This window comes from Colletotrichum jinshuiense, chromosome 2, assembly GCF_051148585.1.
Source record: "Colletotrichum jinshuiense chromosome 2, complete sequence".
Classification (NCBI taxonomy): domain Eukaryota; kingdom Fungi; phylum Ascomycota; class Sordariomycetes; order Glomerellales; family Glomerellaceae; genus Colletotrichum; species Colletotrichum jinshuiense.
Window position 1 is genome coordinate 4418953 of NC_139309.1, and position 15636 is coordinate 4434588.

Genomic DNA, 15636 nt, shown 5'->3' on the forward strand with positions numbered 1-15636 from the left:
TTGCGTGTTTTTCATGTATGTGAGACGTTGGCCAACAGAGACCAGTCGAGCTTAAAGCTTGGCCTTGCGGGCTCGAAAAGGGGTGGAGGGGGGGCTCTGCACGGAGTGGACACACTCTTTAATTTACGGGTGAGGTAACCTTAATGCCTGCGCCGCGAGTCAACCCTTTGCGCCATTGGGGCCGCATGGTCTTTGGGGGGTTGCCGACAAAAATCATTCAATCAATCTCCATCCGACGTGGTCGTCAACTCATGTCGTGATCTAAGCTTAAATGCTTGTTGGCATCAAATGCACTGTCGATAGGGCTCCCTCCCACATGCCGGCCTCTGCTAAGTTGCGTCGCTTATCTTTAATTGCGCACTGGAAACTCAGCGTTGGCCAGGCGGTTTAAAAGCCTGTTGGAAGAGGTCTCGATTCGGTGGGAAAGGGCTTGCACTTCAACCTGTTGGCTTTGTTCGGCGATTTCATATGCCTCATCATTCTCCGTATTATCGTAGCCAGCCCTATCTATGTCAGGGCAATCAAAGCTCAAGATCATCGGCGAGTCTTTCCCATGCCACCAGCCGGTAGTGATAGAATTCGACCTATTTAGGAAATAATGAAGCGACAGACACGGGTCAAGCCTAGCATTAGCAATCAACTACAATATGCGCGGACAGTGACTCCATGACTAGGCTCGATCTCTTTTCCGCCAACAAACCTGCCTGGGACATTGCAGGGGGGGCTCAAGGTCGAATGAATCTGCTGGACAGGTGACAGGCAAACCCCCCCGCCCCATGAAAGAGTCATGTTGCAAGCCTCATCGTTGGCAAGGTCACGACAGCTGCAACTGCCACAGTTGTCGAACGCCACACGCAATGCGCATGAACCCGTGACGCCATCCGTCCCAAATGGCCCTCGGCCGAAAGACACCCGGATTCGACCGTTGCTGCCTCCCAAAAGAATATCCGACGGCCAAAATTGCACGGAAGAAGTTCGCCGGGAGATGGGTTGAGATGACGGAACATTTCGAGGAAAGGCGGTCGAAACCATCCGATCGTAAAACAGACGGCATTGTTCGCCAGACTTTGACAGCAGCCACTCATGCCTTTGGGGAGTGCGATTGAATGAAGGTAGGTGCCTCGAAAATCATTCAATCATCTGCAAATCATGCTTAATCTATCAGGCACTGGCAACAATCGGCTGACAGCACGAGTTCATAAATAAGGTTCTCAATTTAATTAGCTGAACAATAGGATTCAATCAAATCACAACGCTTATTTCCTCCAAGCTTTGATTTCTCCTATTTGGCGTTGCTGCACTACTATAAAAAGCTTACAACTCTAATCAATTTCATGAATAGGTAGAATCAAGTTGTCGCCGCCTCGCAACTAGGGTTAGGCGCCAAGATGGTAACAATAATTAATATGTTCATTAGACATTGGAGTTATAAGTGTGAACAAAATGAGACTAGTTGTCAAGGTCTTTTTGTCCAAGTCAACTAGGCTTGGTATTCGGCACGTAATGGAACACGCGACCTCAATATATATATATTGAGATATATACAATAGAACTTCTAGGAGCGTTCAGCATTAAAGATATATGTTGAATTGTAAGGTGTCGTAAGGCGTATGTACTAAAACTGGATACTGGGAAATTCATATTATTCTTGAGACATCGTCGTCTAATTACTCCGCTCAGCTACCATGCTGTTTATTAGACTACGATCTTGTGTACCTTTTTTATGCTGACAACACCTAGGCACTGCAAGTACTCTCTTCCCTGTATAATCGCTTGGGTTTACTGAGAATTGAAGAACCTCATTTGCGTATATCCCTCCATCTGCGTATCCCCCATCATTATCAACCTCAAAGATGTTGATCACGAGAACCTCTGGGTTTTGGTCATTAGGAGAAACGAGGTGGTCAAACGTAACTCCATAGTAGTCGATATAGCTACAGCGAAGCTATTAGTTAATGCCTTGCATCTTTTGCAGTTGCAGTCTTACTCAAGTGCCCTCCTTCCTTCCATAGCCCAGGCCAGGTATTCATCACACACAACTGGCGCGATATTAATTGGAGCTTTCCCATACAATGTCTCAAATGTAAGCTTCGCAAGTTCTAACCCTCCAGGTTGTGGGAAAGGCATAATCGGATGCCATGGTACGTTGGGAATCAGCTTTTGAATAGACTGAAGCGGACCCTGTATCCGAATTCTGAGCGGTATATCGGCGGATGGGAAGTGGAGATGATGAGGCGGTCTCTGGATACAATGGGGAATGTAAAGCTGAAGCGCCATTGAGAGTTGTTGGCAGTACTACGTCTATCGGAGCGGATTCGGTGTGGCCTAAATATCGGTACTCGACGGACCGTGCACCAGCCGCTCAACAATTTCGCATGTAGGGGTTGACTGCGTGTCTTACTGTTTGCATAGTTCCTATTAGTCCTTTTTATTTGCGACACATTGTAACCTTCTCGAGATCCATCCCAATCACTCGACAGTCTTAACCCTTCTGTTAGTCTAGAAGGGTTGCTAGAAAGTCTGTATCGCTAATAGTCTAGTTGGTAATGGATTTGAAGCTCAGTCCTGGATTGCACACAATCTGATATTCACTTGTAATTGCAATTCTGGAAAATCTGCCCAGTCTCGTTCTTTTTCCGCCTAGCGAGTTTGCACATTGCTTTCCCCTTTTATTGTAGCTCCGATTAGACGATTTTGGACGTGGCAGCAGATTAGCCAAATTGCATCCACTGTGAGACTCCAGGGCAACCGTCTCGGTGCGCATATCTGGCTATATTCGGGTAAATTCTAGTTTATCACGCCACTAATACATCAACACTGCTACCCAATCCGCCAAAAGGGGGCCTCGGATATTGTTCTTGAACTTGATGGGCTTGGTTCAGACGGGTATGCCAAAAGTGTGGTCGGCGGCGGTGCTAACCCCGCCGCTCCAAATGCTTCTACAACTTGATTCTACAATTTAAGAATGGCGCCCCGAAGCTCTTCAAGTGACGTTGCAACTTATCTGACAAAAGTCAACGAGATTCTCTACGTGTGCTCATAATCATCATGCTTAAGAAAACGACAATCGCCGCCATGCTCTTGGCGTTGGCGCGCGTGTTCGCCGACGACCTGCCAGCGGCTCGCCCCGACTTGCGCAACATCAAGTTCTCCAGCGACTGCGCATCAAATACGTGGAGCGCCGGCGATACCAACGTCGACTTTCCCCTGTTCAACATCTCGACGGTAACTCCCGTGGCCGGACACGGGGTTTGCGAGGCGGTCCTGGAGTACGAAAACTGGCCAGTGGGCTACGCCATGGCGATCACGGACGCGACGCTCCGAGGCCACTTGAAGCTGCCAAAGGCCACGAAGCTGTACCGCTTCAAGACCACCGTGTTCACCACGTTTCCCGTGAGTACCAACGGTCTTCCAAAGTAGAATCAGGGCCACTAACCTGACTGGGCCAAAGTCCGTCGCCGAATTCGTCCTGCCAGACCTTGCTCAGCAGGAAAACTTTGACGGCTTCATCCAGACGCAGCCCCTCGAGTCAACCCCGGTCATCTGGACGAGCCCATGCCGCCAGGCCGAGGAGGAGCCGGGGAACTGGACAGTCACGATCCGGACGCTGGCCGACGTGCAGGTTTCCCGTCGCAGCGAGCTGGAGCCGGGCGCCGTGGCGTATGTCCCTGCGCGCCTGGCCATCGGAACGCCGCCGCTGGTTTTGGAAGACGATGCTGTTAAAGTGTACTTGAATATGCAGTGGAGATCTTGTGCCGAGACCAAAGCCAGCCTGTAAGCGTCTTTCTGGCTTACGGCTATGTCTTGCAGTTCGGTTTTGGGGATTCTCTTGTCTTGAGAATCTGGGTGTTAGATCGAAGACGGCGATTAACCTGGAATTTTGTATCAATTTGTGAAACACTTCGGGGTCGACTGTTCTGTCGTGAACGATGTGCTCGTGGGAGCAGAAAGGGGTTGGAGGGAGTGGTAGGGGATGCGGCATGAGCTTGGAAACCTAATATGAATGAACAGCTATCATTATAAATTTGAGTGTATGGGTATTATTGGAGGACTGGGCCACGATTGTCCCAGATTTGTGCATGGAAGGCCGTACACAAGTGAAGTGAAGGAACTATATGGCAAATGACAGGAACTTGCAGGCCTCCAACCAAGAGCTCCTAATGTAACAACCTAAAGTACGTTGATATTTATAATTGTCTCTGGATGTGACGAGTTGAAAGCACAATAAAGATAGTGAATGCCTGAATTAGACCGCGAGCTCAGTACACCCAAAAGTATCATCGAAGGTGCCAAGATGGAGGGGCCAGGGAGATATCAAACACCTCATGGATGTTGTCTTGTTAAACAGTAGGGGCTGATTGCAGAAGTCAAAGCTGCCAGTATCAAGTCGTCTTGTACACAATCTATGACCGTGTTCTCTTGCGTTATTCTCCATGACTAGCAGCTAGGAAATAGCCGGCGCGCTATTAAACCACATATAACGATTCTGAAATCTTTGCATCGTGAAAACAATTCATCAGTTCGCTCCGAATAGTTCCAAACCCATTCACTAAAGCAAATTTCAGCGGCTGCTGGTGAAGACGACTTGGGTTGATTTTGTCAGCTCATGTTTAACCCCAAGAGTTCTTTAACCCCCAGTCAATTCAAAGACACCAAGTGAAAGGCTGAGGGTATACTAAAAAGAGCCTATATGAAGTCAGTGGCTGCGCAAGCCCTCGAAGCAGAATCAAAACCAGATTGGCGAGTGCATCTTGACTCATGTTCTGAAGGCGCAGCCGCTGAGCACAGTGGATTGCAGCCAGGCAGTTGGCAGGTCTTGGTATAGCATCAGAGGAAGGGTGGCACCACTGCCAACAAGACACATGTCTAGAGCCCTGACAGCAATGACGACTCAGGCTTGTTTTCCCTGCTAAGAGGTTGCTTTTCAAATCCCCCAGTCGGACTTAAGGGTTGTTGCGGTGTGCCTTACATGGGGGTATGCCTTGGCTGGGTCATCACCAACCAAGAACTCGCGCGGCCAAGGGACCATGACGTCATTCGTCTCTCGCCCCCGCCAAGGGCGCGATGCGTCGAATGAGGTCAATGACTGAGACGAACGAAGAGCCGTTGGATTGCGGGCGATCCTGATTTCTTCAGGCTAGATAAACATGAGTGAATTCTGTAATATTTGCCATCCCGCTGGAGATTTGAAGTATAGCAATTCCAATCTACAAAGACGCATTTAACGGTTGCACCCGATCCCGCGATCTGTACATCGATCCGAACAAGGATCATTCTCGCGCGCAGCATTGCTCTTTATCTCGCGTTAGACAAGGTTGTTCTGATATACCTGCGGCAACATGAGACGAACGAGCCGCATATTGCTAGCTTCGGTGGCTGCTGCAGTCCTCCACACCACATCGCTTGCGCAGTCCGACCTCCCTTCAAAGCGTGGGCTGGCATTCCACGGCGATGACCATCAAGCCGACAGCCAGCTGCTCACCTCTGAAAACTCCCTGATCAGCTGGTACTACACCTGGTCAACATGGCCGGCCCAGGGTCTCAACAACTCCATCGCCTTCATCCCTCTCATTCACGGCGTGAACGACGCATCAGACTCGGAACTCACTTCACGACTCAACCGTCTCCCAGAGTCATCAACCCGTCTCTTGACCTTTAACGAACCAGACGGCACTACCTCTTCCGGAGGCAGCAGCATCGACCCCGAAGATGCCGCGAAAGCTTACATCGAGCACATCATCCCGCTCCGCGACTCGGACTCCCGCGGCTGGAACATCAGCCACCCCGTGGTCACCGGCTCGCCGCAGGGCCTCGAGTGGCTGCAAAAGTTCAACGAGTCGTGCTACGACATCGACGACAACGGCTGCCCGACCGACTTCGTGGCCGTCCACTGGTACGGCGACGCCACGGGGCTCAAGAACCACCTCGGCGCGCTGCGGGAGTTCTACAACTCGACCGCGCCCGACCTCAAGTACTGGATCACGGAGATGGCGCTCCCGCAGCAGGACGCGGACGCCACCCTCGCCATGATGAACGAGAGCCTGACGTACCTGGACGGCCTGGACTACGTCGAGGGCTACGCGTGGTTCGGCGCCTTCCGCGAGGATGATGCCAACGAGTGGACCGGCGACGCCGTGTCTCTGTTTGACGACGATGGCGGGCTGACCGACCTCGGCGCTCTGTACCTGGGCGGCGAGGAGCGAGGTTTTGAGAAGGGGCAGAAGGGCGAGGGCAACTTTGCCAGCTCGTTGTCCCCGGCCCGTCTGCTTCTGTGTGTGTCGATGCTTGCTGCTGCCGTGGCAGTCTGGTAAGCGACATTTGTTCAGCTGAGAATTGAAGGAATTGGAAAGGGTGGGTTGGAAATATCGCGACGAGAACACGGCTAAGATTGATACCTCTGCACTTGAACGTGTGCTGGACACACGGAGCGTTTACGTTTACATGCATTAGAACGATACCACTTAGGATTCCATTTGTAGCACAGTTGAGCAAATATTATATGACAACTACCTAGAGAGTTGATTGGTCATTGTGTATTATTCAGAACACTATAAAAAATTCACAGCTTTACCTCCTGTTTCTAATAATGCTCTAAACTACTTTAAAACTTGCCCGTCGTGGATAACTGAGCGTGTCATGAGCATTTGGATCCGAAAAACGTAATAAAGCCGTTACTAGTCGGAACTGAGTTCTCAGCAATGATACTGGGTGTGACTTTAACCACTATGATAAGGTGCGCTCGACATCAGTACGCTGGGTTCAAATTGGCTAATGCTTCTCACATTAATAGACTACCATCAGATTCAACGTGCCTATTTGTTCTTTATGGTAGTTGAGACTTTAGCTCCGAACTGGTTATCGCAACATCGGCAGTTTGCGACTTCCATAGGAAGTAGTTCTAGACATAATCGTTGGAGCGAAACGGCACATCGAAGGTTGGCACAATTATTTGATCACAGTACAAGGAAGAGAATAGCGGTCACAATCAATCACATAATTCCAAGAAGACACACAAGAGTTCTCGTCCATTCATTTCTCATTCAGTAATTAGGTTTTAGTCACTATAACTAGGCCTGGAAACCCAGGCTAACCAACAGACGTTGCTGTCGTCTAGAGGACACAGTTTCAGTGCATCTGCTCTAGATGGGAGTGCCACCGCCGCAGGGGCCGTTGTGGGCGTGGCCGCTGTGCTCGGCAGCGCGCTTGAGGTGCTGAGCGGTGTCGGCGGCGTATCTGCGCTTCTGGAGCTGGACGGGGGGGAGGCTGTCGAAGCTGATGGCGTACTTGGCGACGCTGTGGGCAATGGCCTTGGTGTTGACGAGGTAGGCGTCGTGGTCCAGGTTGTTGATGTCGTCGCCGACCAGGTGGTAGTTGACGTCGTAGGCGACGCCCGCCTCGCCGCCGAACAGGGCGGCCTCGGCCTCGGTCTTGATGCCCTCGGCGCCGGTGAACAGGCCGCCGGACGGGATGCCGTTCTCGATGAAGCCGGCGTAGTCGGAGCGGCCGCTGAACTCGGTGGGGACGTGGCCCAGGCCCTTGGACTCGAAGAAGTCCTCAAAGTCCTTCTCGATGACGTCGGAGCCGGGGGGGCCCGAGAAGTTGAAGGCGCTGCCGTCGCCGTCGTAGATGGCGAGGATGGGGTTGGGGCTGGCAATCATGTCGAAGTTGAGGTACGCGCGGACCTTGGAGATCTCCTCCTCGGAGCTGTTGAGCGACTTGACGTAGAAGTACGAGCCGAGCTTGCCGTACTCCTCGGCGCCCCAGAATCCAAGGCGGACGGCGTTCTTGACCTGGAAGTTGGCAAGGGCCTTGGCAACGGTGAGGACACCGACGGTACCGGAGCCGTCGTCGCTAGAAGAGGAATTGGGTTAGACTTTTGTTCGGATATTTCGTCCACGCTTCGGACTGAACTTACTTGATACCGGGGCCGGCGAAGACGGAGTCAGAGTGGCCTCCGATGACGAGAACGTTGTCGGGGTCTCCAGTCCTGGTCTCGGCGATGACGTTGTAGTTGACACGGTCCTCGATGATGGAGATGACGTTGAGGTCGATGGTGAGCTCTTCGCCGGCCGCAATGGCAGCGACAAAGGCCAGACCCTCGTCCCGGGTGATGCCCACAGCCGGCGCGTATCCGTCCGAGGCGGCGCCAAGGGTTCCGCTGAGCGCGCCAACGTCGTTGTTGTAGACGATGGCAGCAACGGCGCCGGCGGACTTGGCGAGCGTGGCCTTCACGGAGAAGGCGCAAGTGCCTCTCGAGATGAGGGCAACGCCGCCAGAGACCTCGGCGGGGTAGTCGGCCGCCTCGCAGCCGATGTTGGCGACGGCGACCAGGGGCGCGCCGGTGATGGTGCCGGCGGGCGTGAAGGTCATGGGGCGGGCGTCGACGGCGGCGCCCGAGACGGAGAGGGTCGCCTTGGAGCCGGCAAAGTTCTCGGTGAAGGGTTGCTTGTACACGTCGAAGTAGTCGAGCTTCTCGAGCTCCTCGACCAGCCAGTCGACCGTGGCGTTGTGGCCACCGCCGCCGAAGGCGCGGTTCCCCTCGTGCGCGTCGGCGATGTCCTGGAGCTTCTGGGAGCCGGCGAGGAGGTCCTCGATGGTGATGAGCTCCTGCAGCTTCTCGGAGTCGACGTAGGGCTTGCACTTGACGGCGCCGGCCAGGGCCGGCAGGGCCAGAGCGAGAGCGGCCGTTCTCATCTTGGGGCTGTTGAAAATCCTACCGAAAGGGCTTTGAACAAGAGGTTTGAGGAGGGCTGTCGTCGTCGCGGGGGGGGGATTGACAGTAGACGAGAGTCGGTGAACGGGCGATTGAGCGACGTGACGACCTCGCACCAGGCCGGAAAGCAGCGGCTCCCGCCGTTTTTGAAGAGAGCTACCCCATGGCCCGCGGCCCATGGGGGATGTGGCACATGCGTCTCGCGTGATCACCGCCAAGTCGATAGATAAGGCAGCTGGTGATGGAGGCGCTGGGCCAACGACGCGAGCACCGTCGGTTCATCTCTACAAGTGCTAGCCACCCCACGAACTCCGGGGCGGGCGACTCAATGAGGAAGCCCAGAAACGAAACATTTTTTTGCCTCATTGCCCTCGTGTCGGGACCTGCCTGATCCAGGAACGGTCGCAAAGCGCCAATGCGATTGCGCAGCGAGCTTGTGCCGCGGACCTTCTTGGCATTGCGACGTTGGGCTGGTGGGAGCCGGTGATAGGCCAATTGCGAAGCCACAATATACAGCCAACGAGTTCCCATGAATCAGACCGGTGGGAGGCTGTTGTGCGAGCGGCGCCTTTGCTTCTTCTGTGCGATATTGAACGTCGAATTGACTTTGTGGACAGATCGACGGAGAGGATGATGCCTGGATGGGTCATTGCCGAGGCCTCCATTAAGTCGCCGGCCCATGGAACTTTGGTTGATTGGTCTCGGCTCGTTGGTGTGTGCGATGCGAGGCTTCCCGAGCGCCGTATTTCCTGCAGATGGTTGCAGCAGCAACAGCCTTTCGGGAACTAGAGTTGGCACACAGCTCATCGTAATGCAGTGTAGTATCCGTGCTATGCCGTAGCATTCGATCCGGCACGCGGAATCGGAAGCAAAGCTTAAGCCCATCCTACGGTGCGAGAGTTGCTGCAGGTTGGGGAAACTTGTTGATCGCAAGACCCTTGCCACGCTAACAAATCCGGCCGTGGGCCAGACAGCTTTACTGCCGGTGTCATTGTCTCGTCTCCACTCTTTTGACTCGTTCTAGTGCATGTCCCTAATCTGGACACTAAACGGCCCCTTCTGCTTAGATAACACCAAGCCGCTTTTACTCGGGATAGACTCAGGCCCTGCTTACGTTTAGCTTAACTTACCTTGCTGACCTAGCCTACGCTCTCCTTTGCTCATTCTACGATTTAGGTGGTCATAGAGCCAGGGTTCGCAATATACCGGCCCGTTGCTGAGGCGGCATACGATATGGTGGCTTTTAGTCCAATAGATGGCATCCTAGTTTAGAGTTTAGGATAGCAAATAACATCCCGGCCTTTACGCCATCGGCATTAGGGCCCGCATGTTGGCTCAACCTTCGACTTGTATTGCATGGCTAAGCATGCCGAGTGTGAAGCCAATTATCTCGGTCTCGGCACTCAACAAACTCATTGATGCCAAACAAACCGGCTAACTGGGTTTACTTGACGCCGCCAGGACAATCAGCTTATCACAGAGGCTGAGCATGGTGCCCACAACCTCAGGTGATATCAATAAGGGGTGGGTAGGAGGTATGATAGGGGTGCGGGGTGTGGCATTAGGATACTTCGCTAGTGGGTAGATGAGGGATACAACAGGTTACAGACAAGAGAATGAAGCGAGGATAAGGACCATCGGCGATAAGGAGACTATCACTAGGCGGTAGTTTCACGGTGCGGGTATTATCCATTGTAATTTAGCAAGGATGATTTATAGTCATTGACTAGGCTGTAATGGTATAATTTATTTTGGACAGGTTGCGTCCAACTTCGCGGCCACAGATGCGCACCCATTGAGACGTCTCTCAGCAAGAAAGGGTATAATGCCGAATATTTACAGTGAACATGATCTACATGGAGATGAGGGCCGTCTAGGGTAAATCAAAGCTTCTTGGCCGACAACCTCTGCCGAACACTCGTCAAGAGGAGACGGACGATTACCAGCAGGTAAGGTCGCCGGACTTCTGGTCGAAAGAGCAGTGGTTGCGGTCGTAAGAGTAGGAGAGCTGTGATGGGAATTTGTTAGTGAGCTGGCAGCTTGCGGGTTGCAGGAAGGTGGTCCGTCACTCACGTTGATGTAACCGCCCTCGGCGTCGGTCCAGAACTGGTTGGGGCCGTTCATGTACATGCAGTCGTAGCTGGGCGGGCATGTTAGTCCAAAGTCATACAAAATATTTCAAGGACGGATCCGGATAACTCACCTGACGTGGAAGACGTTGGAGCGCAGGGTGACGCTGGCCTTGCCGTCGATGCCCTTGGGGTCCTTGACGCGGTATCCCTTGTTGTAGCAGATGGCGGCGTGGTACTTGCCGGGGTTGGGGTTGCGCTTCCACATCTCGGCGGTGGTCTGCTTGGTGAAGGTCTCGCGGACGAGGGTCCAGTCGATGAAGGCGCGGATGATGTCGGTGACGATGTTGACGGCGACGCCGGTGGCGACGCTCATGACGCCGCCGCCGATGGCGGTGATGACGGCGGTGATGCCGAGCTGGCGCTCGGCGAGGGCGAGGTCGCTCTCGCTGCCGGGCTCGGCGCGGACGACGACGCCGTTGACCTTCTTTCCGGTGAAGGTGACGGTCTCGACGTCGATGGCGACGGCCTCGGGGTTGATGGGGGCCGAGATGTCAGCCTGGGCCTCGGCGGGGACGGCTGCGCCGTTGACGGCGAGCGCGGAGGCAAGGAGGAAACCGATGGTGGAGAAACGCATTTTGAAGGTTGCTTGATACTAGTTTGGTAGAGACCGTGGGCTTGAGGCTGTTGGCTGAAGATGCGAGATGGGAGGATGAGATGAAAGAAGGTGTTTCTGGACGAGGTCGAGACCATCTTTTTATATACACCATTGACCGAGCTGGATCCTATCTGGAGACCTCCTTGTCGTGTTGTTCTCGTGAGCCGTGGTTCCCTCCATTCCTTCATCTCATCGCCGAGTTCTTGGCCCCGTTCTGGCGGTATCTACCGGTGGCAGATTGATTGCAAAGCGGAGCACCCACAAAGGTGCGAGCAGAGGGAATCTCGTCAAGTGAGGCTCTTCAACTCCTATCATCCCCTGCATCACAAGCTCAAGTTGACGGTTCGGCAGCTCGGCGTCGGGCAACCCTTGCTTTTCCCTGGACCGGTCTGATCACGAGGACCCTTTGGGACATTCGAGGCTCTGTCATGATTCGCTAAGCCGTTGTGTGGACGGAGAAACGAACTTTTGGCAGCGGGTCTGTTCGTAGGGAATTGACAGAATCGAGCACTTTCTCCTTCTTTACCCCATTACAAACCACAACCATCTCAGTCTCGGCTCGGACGTACAGCCCTAATGGGATTGACGTTCTAGAACGTGGGGTGTAGAGCCGGCTCTGATTGGGTTCATCCTAGAAGTTGGAGATTGTATCCCGAGCCTTATCTTCGAGGTCGCGAGACCCGCGGCCCCCATCGCTGTTGGCATTTCTCTGGATTGAGCCGAATCAGTAAGCATGAAACGTGATACCGCGCTGAGCATTGAGTCGCCGTCGCCGAGACCCTGACTCGCGCCGCAACCACGGCGTTGTTTCCGTCCAATGAAGGCCGATCATAAGCTTGTTCGGCGGGGCTCATTTGGATGAACCCATCACGAAGAGGGCCCGATGGAGGTTGACACGAGCGGCGCCATCCGAAAGCTTCAGGGGAGAGGTGACAAAATGTCGGATCTCCGGGGCGGAAGACGCCCTGTTCTGGCCAAGCTTTGCAACCGCGACTTACCCCATCCAGCTCTCGGACCCAAATAGATCGACATAGGGACTGCCCTGATGTGTGAAAAGGGCATGACTCGGACCCCGAGGCTGCAGAGAGAATTGAGGGCCGATGGGATAAAGTCATGGTAACATTGGGGGCGTCAAGGATTGGGTTGTCTGAACGGCAGGTGTTTTTGATCCCATCCCGCCGGGCACGGATGTCCCTGTCTGGCGCTCGCACAGTCGTCGAAATGCCTAAAGAAGTTCTAAAGCAGTAGTTTTATCCGTCAGTCACGCTTGACAAGGGGTTGGAGGCCGGGATCCCGCTTCATAGCCAACAGCGCCGGTGACCGAAGTAGGTAAGTAGAGGATCCCGGGCGTATTTCTGCCAACGCCCCGTCGATGGTAACCCCGTATTCCTCCTGGTACTCCGGCAAATCTCAGTTGTGAATGTACACTATGCAGGTGACCTCCTGGTTTACTCCATCTGTGCAACCTGACAAGCATATTTTATACACGCAAATAGCATCAAATCGCCGTCAACCCGGCCTCTCTTTCACTCTTTCGATAGTTGTCATATCGAGCCTCATGCGGAATCTAGGAAAGGAAAAGGTGGAATGAAACATGTCCGGTTCCCTTGGACTGCAGCGATGTCATGTCCGGGCCTGTTTACTACGACTGATGCATAATGGTTGAACTCATCATTGCGTTGAAGTAGTTTTTTTCTTCTTTGAACTTTTATTTTATGAGCAATGAATCTTGGAGTTAACAATCAGTTCGTTTGCATTATAAAAGTGAACAATTAGACAGTAAGATGTGCTGGACTTTTGTACCATACAAGTCATCAATGATGCCAAAGGTCGGTGAGTTGGTTGTTCAGTCTCTGTGGGGCGAAGCTGGCTTCCTTGAACAGGGTCTCCACTGGCATTGTTCACAATTTCAGACCCCACCAAGTACATCCATAGGGGGCCAAACCCGCCATATACGGCCCCCGCTCGGGCCCCATCACATAAGCTTAGGCTTGGGTCGCCCTCGGCTCGCCCTAAGCTAAGTCCGCGGGCCCAGCTCCAAAGGCGCAAGGGAAGATTGGACGTTGGCTTCGGGGTCAGGTTCTCCCTGTGTCACTTGCTCTAGAGGCAATCACCAAGTGGGTGTTCCAGGCGCGAGGAGGGCCAACCCATGGTAAAAGGCACACTTGTAACATGTCTATCTCAAGATCTCACAACAAGGCTGGTGGATCTAATGTCGGTGATGTGACCGTTGTGTAGCCGAAAATAAGAAATCCAAGAACAGGGTCTTTGATCTTGGAAAAGGTGGCATACAAGGTATGTCCCTACCGGTCTGCCATCTATTCTGACTCCCCATGTCTAGGATTAGCCGAACAACCGACCTTCACCAATTCACGGATGAAATCGGGAGGTCGGTCGAGACTGATTCACGTTTACGACTCAAAACGTTGGAGAGGGGGAATTGCCGGAACACCACGCCCATTGCATACAAAATCGAAAGCATAGAGCCGGGTCAACGGAGTCGACTGAAATCACACTCAATATGTGAGAACGGTTGTAAAGGCGAAAGGGCATAGTTCGAGGCAGACATAGCGAACAACTCGGATCCACCAACGCAAAATTGGTCGCCGAATCTTGGATGCCATAGACTTCAGGCGAGGTATGATTTTAGAGAACCCGGATGGCATGGGGTATCGTTCTTGTGCCATGCCAGAAAATGTTTCAGATACCGTGGTTTGTGATTATAATGGGCTGAATGCAATGCGTCTATACACTATCCCTTGTGCCCCAAGGGTCAGAACGGCTTCGCCTAACACTTGCAGGTCTGCCTGCGGGTTTTCGGTCATGGCCGTCACATACGACTCCACAGGGTTTGTGATTAACAATGTCAGAGTGCCAGGCCTCTTCGCTGCAAATCCAGTACACATGGTAGTAGATGCCCCTAGAAAAGAAGAGATATTCGTCCTGAACAGAACGCCCGAGTTGTGTGAAGATATCGATTTGGCCGATCGGTTGGGTATTTACATGATGCTCGCACAATCAAATCACATGAAGTAACGTTTCCCCAAAGAATTAAGCGTAAAAAGCCGAAGCCAAGATTTAATCAGAGAAACTATGTACGTGATATTGCAGTATGGCTGGTATCGGTGTTCGGTCCGACAGTGCCCTTCGCCGCTACCTCATCGCATACTGTCTAAGCGGTTGCAGACAACCCTCCGATGCATGACGCCGTCGCCAGTCTGTCAATGATACCCATCCTCCACCCCCCAAACAAATAAAATAAAATAACATGTGATATAATAGAACGCCCGTAAATGTTGTGCAGCTCGTCTCCCGACCCCTAAGCAATCACCAGCCCAGGACGTTGAAGAGGCTCTTGCGGGGGTCCTGGCGGGTGCCCGGGGCGCCGTCAAAGACCTTTTGGCGCATGGCCTCGCTCTGAGGGTTGTTGTACTTTGAGAAGAAGCGGTCCATGGCCTGGGACTCGGTCATGAGTTGCGAGCGGACGCTGAGGGCGACAGCGGAGACTGCGAGAGAGGTGCGTGTTAGTCGGGAGGGGTGGGCCGGGCAGCAAGGCGGCGGGAGTGCCGCGAGGTTGGGGGAGGACTTACTAACGCCGACGGTGATGGCGGCAGGGAGGAACCTGGCGAGGGCCGGGGTGGCGGCGGGAATCCTGGTTGGTTGGCTGACCATTGTGAGAGGTTGTGTGTGTGGATTCGAGGTGGTGGTGTAAGTGTCGTTTGGCGGTGGTAGCGCGAAGCTAGAGTTGCAAGTGGACTAATTGCCGTGTGTTTGTGTGTGTGTATGTGTGATTGAAACACTGGAGATGAGATGATGGAGGCGGTGGTTGCTTTTGTGTGGCCGATGTGGACTGGAGTGCATCTGAGATCGTGGCTCCCATCTCGTAACATGTTGTGAGCATTTATAAAACCGGCGTCGCCTGCTTCTCCCGAACGTGGTGTGGTCGGGCGTGGTCATTCTCGCGGCGTTGTGTGTTGATAGTTCGAGGGTGGTGCGGTGTCTGGCCGGATGTGGTGGTGCGGTGGTGTGATTGCGTCCCGATGGCGCGGGCCTGGCACTCACTGGACGGGGGCAGCAATTCTGCATTCTGCAGAGCCGTCAAAACTTGGGCCTGGAGAAGGCCGGGCCCCTGTCCTTTGCCAACGCTTCCCTTTCACTTCGGGTCTGGATCGGGACAAGATCTCACCCTACCCTAC

The 15636-nt window shown here is 53.4% G+C and overlaps 5 protein-coding genes across 5 annotated transcripts; 2 read left to right on the top strand and 3 right to left on the bottom strand.

Annotated features, from left to right (window-relative positions):
* Positions 1-3048: 3048 nt before the first annotated feature.
* Positions 3049-3778, top strand: EsH8_II_001151 (uncharacterized protein; the record flags this gene model as incomplete). Its single annotated transcript, XM_083264449.1, has 2 exons — positions 3049-3393; positions 3452-3778. The coding sequence occupies 2 exons, from the start codon at positions 3049-3051 to the stop codon at positions 3776-3778; spliced, it is 672 nt and encodes a 223-aa protein (XP_083121771.1).
* Positions 3779-5339: 1561 nt separating this feature from the next.
* On the top strand, positions 5340-6311 carry EsH8_II_001152 (glycosyl hydrolase catalytic core-domain-containing protein; the record flags this gene model as incomplete). Its single annotated transcript, XM_083264450.1, has 1 exon — positions 5340-6311. One exon carries the CDS (start codon positions 5340-5342, stop codon positions 6309-6311), a length of 972 nt encoding a protein of 323 aa, XP_083121772.1.
* Positions 6312-7139: 828 nt separating this feature from the next.
* On the bottom strand, positions 7140-8694 carry EsH8_II_001153 (M28 family metallopeptidase; the record flags this gene model as incomplete). Its single annotated transcript, XM_083264451.1, has 2 exons — positions 7140-7851; positions 7916-8694. 2 exons carry the CDS (start codon positions 8692-8694, stop codon positions 7140-7142), a joined length of 1491 nt encoding a protein of 496 aa, XP_083121773.1.
* A 1958-nt stretch (positions 8695-10652) lies between these two features.
* EsH8_II_001154 (uncharacterized protein) lies at positions 10653-11419 on the bottom strand (the record flags this gene model as incomplete). Its single annotated transcript, XM_083264452.1, has 3 exons — positions 10653-10721; positions 10787-10853; positions 10917-11419. The coding sequence occupies 3 exons, from the start codon at positions 11417-11419 to the stop codon at positions 10653-10655; spliced, it is 639 nt and encodes a 212-aa protein (XP_083121774.1).
* Positions 11420-14767: 3348 nt separating this feature from the next.
* EsH8_II_001155 (uncharacterized protein) lies at positions 14768-15112 on the bottom strand (the record flags this gene model as incomplete). Its single annotated transcript, XM_083264453.1, has 2 exons — positions 14768-14946; positions 15031-15112. 2 exons carry the CDS (start codon positions 15110-15112, stop codon positions 14768-14770), a joined length of 261 nt encoding a protein of 86 aa, XP_083121775.1.
* Between the last annotated feature and the right edge of the window lie 524 nt (positions 15113-15636).